Raw genomic sequence first — 6,990 nt, 5'->3', positions numbered from 1 at the left:
ATGGCTTAAACTATTATAGCTAATAAAAAATATATTTTCCAAACAGAATGTCTAATAATTTTTTTCTTAAGCAAAATATATGAACTGCTGTAATTTTTGAATAAAAATAAATTGGTATAGATTAAATATTACATAAATCTTGCCAAAAAGTAAAAAAACAAAACAAAACAACAACAAACATTTACAAGTAAATATATTTTATTCTAAAAAGCACAACTAGAAATGGACTAAAAACAAAATCACAACAGATTATTGGACAAAATAAAAAACAAGATTCGGTATCAGTGACATCCATTTTTTAAACTTTACATGAAAATATTTATTATATTATCAACATGGGTAATTTGGAGGTTACTTCAATGTATTGTCAAGATTATACAGATGGAATATTTAATGTATTTTCAAATTTATTTTGTAAAACAGAAGTATAAAAGATCTCTGGTTTGACAAACGACCCTCACAATGCAACTGGAAACACCAGAAAGAAAACCAATACATGTACGTTAAATTTTCTCTCATAAAAACTGTTTAGAGGCAAGTGAAATGCACTATGATATATATGCACAGTTCCAGTTGTAAAAGACTCACAGCAGAACATCATACAGACAACATCACTGCAGCTGTTTCACTCTAACAGCTGAGTAAACTATTTCATCTTCAGCATCATCTGAAAGAGGAAAAGATGTATGTTTAACAAAGAGCTAATTCAGAATGTGTAATACCAACAAACAAGGTTTATGTTCAGATTTGTGTACTAATTTGCAAGAAGACAAACTTCAGAGTGGAACATTTGTTTCTCACCTTCTTTAACAGTTGTGGGGCTTTTTTTCTTATTGAGGAGTTTGATGCCAAAAAACACATTCAAACCAAGAAGCAGAACAATCACACATGCCATCACAGCCTCAGTTACAGAAAAGACTCCTAAAAACAAACATTAAGGCAGATGAGATACTGATGTAGTAAGACAGATAAGATAAGTCAGATTAATTTAGTGAGCAGATGTGGAGCTGTGAGCAACTGAAAATATGTAAATAAAGAAAATGCAACACGACCTTTGCAGCTTGTGAGTTGGATGGTTCTTTGTTCACGGCTGACGTTGTTGTGAACATCACACTCCAGGTTTCCTTCAAGCTGACCATATAAGCTGACGGTGACATTTGAAGCTCCTTTATTTTCTGCACTCCTGGTCTGTATTAGTAAGTTGTTGTCCAAAGACAAAGTGAACTCGACATCATCTCCCTCTGCTGAGCAGCCGACTGTCATCTGATCTGATGACAAACACGCCTGAGACACGACCGGTTCTGATACTGCAGCTGAAAGACAAAACCTTGTCATTTGTACACTCAGGAAACAATTATGATATCCAGGTGTTATGTTAATTTTGTTAATTTAAAAAAAATAAATTAAAAAGTAATTAATTACCCAATACCTTAAATTCAGCATATTTAAGTTTTTCTTTAAAGCACCTAACATTTTTTTGTCAAAAAAAATATGTGAACATATTAAACAAAATAGTGTAGAAATTTTGTATCTACCTAGAATTTTTAAACTGATGTTAGTTCTCTTTTGCAATTCACGAGTTGTTGAATACACTTCCAGTTGATAATCTCCAGAGTCATTTTTTGATGCTTTGTCAATCTTAAGGGTTCCATTTTTGAAGTATTGGATATTTCTGTATTTCTCATGCTCACGCCGCACTGTTTTTTCTGCAGATGTAAAAATGACATTTTTGTTCCTCTGGATTCTTGTTGTTTTGTTTACATCAGCTGGCAGGTGAAAAACAATCGGCCCTCCAAATGCTGCAAAACACTGTTGGCTTTCAGAAGCTTCAGTCAGATTACAATCCATCGCTCCTGACAGACAAACAAACACTTAAGTTAGCGCAGATGTTTTTCTCTTAGAACAATTCTGTTTGCAGTAAATGTACATAATGTAATGAAGTAGTTGTTTCATAAATCTGTTTTTTTTTACAGAAGCAAGCCACTCGTGAAAACATTTAGTTTAAGAAGCTTGATGATTTACAAGTTTAAATCAAACAGTTTTTAATAAGCAGCTGATATTTGATAATAGCAGCTATTCAAAATGACATCTCATTTATTGCACGGGATTAAACAAAGTGATAAAATACTTGTTGTTAATGACTTAAAAGGTATATAATATATAAAATGTACCTTTTGCCAACATTGTTCTTCCCAGAACTGTGATCATCATGCAGATCAAAAACATAATCTGAAAGGACAAAAATCTAATTATGAACAAAACATTATGTAAAAAGTCTTTGTAAACTGTGGAGATCTTTTTTTTTTTATTCAACGTGTTATTTATGTATTTAAAAAAAAGCTTAGGAATAAGACTGCTATGAGCTGAATGTTTTGATTTAAAAATTGTTGATGTTTCACAAAAACTACAGAAGGAGTTAGAAGTAATTAAAGATATAAAAGAGAAACAGGACAATAATTGTGTGAACGGTTTATAAGCACACACACAGTTTTATTAAAGGCAACTTTTGAATTGCACTCATCATTTATCAAATAACAAATCTCAATAAAACGCTTAGAAAAAACTTTGTAAAACTAAATAAATCTAAACCTAATTTGGTCAAATAATTTACCTCAAATCAGTTATATAAATGCTCTGGGGCCAGATTGTGATATTGTTACAGATATATTTTTATTTTCTGTTCTTAGGCAGTTGTCTTTTGACTGTTTTATTTATTCTTAGCATAATGTCAGCTACTGCTGTAGAAAAGTGATCAACTATTAGCTTAACATTAAATTTTTATGCGTAATAGAACTTCATTTTTTTGAATCATGTTGTCCGTACTCACCTGACGTACTGCAGAGCTTCTCTGAATCTTATTGACAGGCTGCTGAGTTTTCCGCTGACAGCAGGTCGGTGTATCAGATCTACTTATCTGGGCTGTGGACTGAATTGAGGAAGCATTTGAACAACAACAACAACAAAAAAAAAAAACTGAGTCACACGTTGTATATCTTTTGTCTGTAAGTTACTTTGAGTGTTTGGTGAGAAGCTAAATTAAAATTAAGCAGTTATTTGGCAGTATTTGGTGTAGAACGTTCACTTTTTAAATGATGTGTGTTTTTAAAAACTTTACTGTATGTAGCTGGAAATGACCAGAGTAAACGTTTGTGACTTCAGGCAACATTACAAACTGTTTTGGACTATTTGAAATTAGTGATGCAGGTTAAATATTATAAATTTTGAAAACATCACTCATATTCTCCCATTCATCAAGCCAACTAATACAGTGACTTTTAACCTCTCAGTGAACACAAAAGACAGGAGATCTGTGATCACAAGTTTTGTATTAGAGAAGAGAGAGTATTACAAAAAACAATTAAATTATATTTGTATTCAAAGAGAGAAGTCAATAAACATGCAGAGTGGCTTCCTACCCCATACTTTAAATACAACACAGTGGCAATAAATTTGTCTTGCTTATTAATATTCAGTCAGTCTAAGTATTTTAAAACAAAACACCATTTAAAGCTGAGGTGGATGACGTCTTAGCACCGCATTATTTTTACTACTGACCTCTCTAAAGATGAGTATTGTGTATCAGAGGTGCTTGTTAAAACATAAGTCATCTAGAAATAGTCATTCTTGAAACTTAGTTTCATTTTACTCAAATATCCAAATTGTTATGATAACAAAAACGTTAACACTTTGCTATTAATATGTGATGACACATTATCTGTCAGGCAATTTTCCTCTAAGGTTGATGTGCCTGTCGTTTGTTCAGTGAAGCTTAAAAAAATGTTATATAGGACTTGAAAACCTGTTGTGTGAAAGAGGATGTTAAACCACATTTTCTTTTTTCTGTTCTCGGTGGCTATGCTTCCTGTCATGTCAAGAGACCAGTGTGTGCATTAGCAGAAAAACAACTGAAGGTTGTGTGAGTTTACAACATTTTTATTTGCATAAAAGTGGCTTTTGCTAATTCAACAAGCTGACAAAGTTTTTTATCTTTCTGGAAGCCAAAAAAAAAGAAACTTCAGTGCCATGTTGTCCTGGTGCTCATTCACTCACTGCTGAATGGCTGAATGCTCGTGAACCTTAGCAGCACTATGGACGTCACACATCAGGGGGGGTCACGGAAAAAGCTGAAAACACCCGAGTGTGGCTTCAAAACACTTTTCAGTTCTGCTTTAACATTATTATTGTCAACATAAAAATAAAAACTAAACCATGTGTGTGACAACTAAAGATAACCACACCTTTTTTAGTCATTTTCTAAAATTGTTCCTACATAGAAGTTCCATATGAAATATGATTGTTTTTAGCATTATGCTATTGTTAGAATATTCTGCCAGATCATATTTTCAACCAGAATTGTTCCATTTCTGAAGTATTTGCTCTTATTTTGGTATTTAGCAGCTAGCACCTTGTTTGTTACAATTAATAAAGCAACAGATGTTTTTGTATTTAGGAAATAATAAATATCATGATAATTTAGTACTTCAAAAAGTATAATAAAACTATAATATATTAAGGGGCTAAGTGGAATTTCTTCTTCTGTTTCTCGTTGCAGTTTATAAAAATGCAAGATATGAAGTTGCTGCTCTGGGTGGTGGCAGCAGCCACATCAGTGGTGATTGTTTTGATACGTGAGTGTGTATGGGTGCTCGCCCCAGGATGTGTGTGAGTCTGTGTGAAAAGTTACTTCAAACAGGTCCCCTGAGACCATGTGGTGTTATTGGATGCCCACACTGCGATGAAACACAGCAGTCTGTAAAACCATTGACTGTTAGCCTTTTATTTGCATTAATGTATTAATAATATCTGTACATGTATACTCCAACTGAATAAACAGGTTGGTTACACAGGCCACAATCAACAACCTGATCAAATCTATGTGATGGAGATGTTTTGCACTGCGTGTTGCAAATGGTGGTCACACCACGTACCTACTAGCCCCCATTCATGAAACTTTATTATGTACACATTTGCAGCTTAATACAAACTGAAACACTTGTCTGATCAGATCTGGAGTTATTTTTATCCTTCATGTACTTGTTTACTGAACATTCAGACTCCATTCCTGTAAATAACACGTAGCTTCACAAATGTTTGCTGGGTGGAGGCTAAAGGAAGTGTCACCTTAGACATAAATAAAACCGATGTCTGATAGACCTTCAAACCACATTTTCATTTTCAGTGTCTCCACTTCCTGCTGCAGCAAGAGTCCAGTGTGTGTATTCTGAGCTAAAAATGAAACGAAAGGTTTTATAATGGAACAAAAGTATGACCACGTGCAGACAGACGACTTGCTTTGGTGATATAAAACAAAATAAAAAAAGACTGATCACAGAAACTCATCTGAATTCACTTATCATATAAAACTTGATTACCCTGATCAAGACATGAATCTTATAAAAAAGTATCAGATTCATGATAATCTAAGTAAAAGGAGTTACTGACCTCCTGTTTGAGGTTAAACTTGGTTTAAAACTCACCACTCTCACTTGAAGAGTCACAATCATATAGTTTAACTAGGTCTCATAAAATGATTGTGATTAACAAACATTTAAATGTCTATTCCAGTTTATAATATATTATTGCTATTGCATACCTGGGTTTATTAAAATATGGTTCAGTAGTGCTTTTCATCTGCCGTTTTTTCTTGTAAATTTACGCAAACTGTCAGAAAAATAATTGGCCATTTAGCTTTCCTTTGGCTAAAATCAAAGTACGCTCACATTCATGCTGGGATGTTTTGCTTTGGGACCTACGTTAAATGTCTATTCCATGTCAACAGAACAACAAAAAGCATTTCAAAAGTTAAGTGCCTCCTCAACCCTCCCGTGGCCTTTGGTTCAAATAGACCCAAAGTTACAGGGCTTTGCTTCCTCTCTGCAGTGAAGAGGGCTTCAAGAGGGTTAAAAAAAGTGTCTTCACAGTATCAGTGTTGCTACACATCATTATGTGCACAGCAGCTGCAAAGTATGTGCTGCTATCAAACCAGTGCACGGCAAGCTGTGAAACCCGGCATGTACTGATGCCTTCCTGTCATGCTAAACATAATATTATTTGTCAGCAGTTTGAGTTAACAACCTATCGTTCCTTGAAAGGTTGCATTTCTGCATTTCAGTGCCAGAGATTTTAACTAAAATCATCTTGTGCTGAGAGGTATAAAGAGAAAGTGAGTTTGGTGAAACCTTCTAAATTATGTTACGTGGAGTCTGGTGTTAGGTGTGATATCACATAGAGAATGTGTTGAGGGTCACTTTCAGCTACTACAACACAAAACTTAGAATCTGTTAAATTGACTGACTTACACACATCTTTGTGGTTTCTAACATCAGTTGGCTGTGGTGGCCTTCTTGGTTTGGGTTGAATCCAAACAATAATGACTTTTAGATGCAAAGGCAATGATTACTTTCTGAGAGTCTCACTAAAAGGCTGCCCACTGGTTCATGAGAGATTTTGCTAACAGACAGACACAATTAAATCCAAAAGTTAAATGCAAAGTTTTAAAATCAGGTGTTGTTCAGTCAGTTAGCACTCAAAGTATGTGTTGGGAATGTCTCTCAGCTACTATCACAACAAAATCTACTACAGTATCTCTAAAAATGGCTTTTTAAAGAGGCAAATTTCATCACCCACATATGGAGTTTTGGCTCGCCCTAGTGATCACATCTTGTGAATGTTTGCAGCTACTTCCTCCTTTTAGGATCTGCAATAAACCTGTCCTTCCTCCAGATGTCACTAGCGTGTTGTACTAAGAGCTGCAAAACAAAGTCAAATATAAAGTTCTAATTAAAGCAAAAGAACCATCTTTTTATTTTTCATGGAAACATTGGAAACTCAATAAACATGCATAATAATCAGTAACGGTTAACAATACATTTATTTAAAAAGAAAAATTAAGCTACAGACTTGTTCAAATGTTTGCTTTATGATGCTGCACATTAGAAGACAAGTAGCAAAAAATCTTATGAAAGTTTTTTTAAAAAGCAGATGCATTTA

The 6,990-nt window shown here is 34.0% G+C and overlaps 1 protein-coding gene across 1 annotated transcript; it reads right to left on the bottom strand.

The window, feature by feature from the left end:
* Positions 1-611: 611 nt before the first annotated feature.
* Positions 612-1,848, bottom strand: LOC108238924 (T-cell surface antigen CD2-like). Its single transcript, XM_025007014.1, has 4 exons — positions 1,536-1,848; positions 1,053-1,313; positions 802-921; positions 612-667 (listed from the first exon to the last, which is right to left on the bottom strand). Exons 1-4 carry the CDS (start codon positions 1,846-1,848, stop codon positions 612-614), a joined length of 750 nt encoding a protein of 249 aa, XP_024862782.1.
* Between the last annotated feature and the right edge of the window lie 5,142 nt (positions 1,849-6,990).

The sequence above is a fragment of the Kryptolebias marmoratus genome, linkage group LG13 (assembly GCF_001649575.2).
Source record: "Kryptolebias marmoratus isolate JLee-2015 linkage group LG13, ASM164957v2, whole genome shotgun sequence".
NCBI lineage: Eukaryota > Metazoa > Chordata > Actinopteri > Cyprinodontiformes > Rivulidae > Kryptolebias > Kryptolebias marmoratus.
Note: the sequence above shows the minus strand (reverse complement) of the source record. Positions and strands in the feature narration are given on the sequence as shown.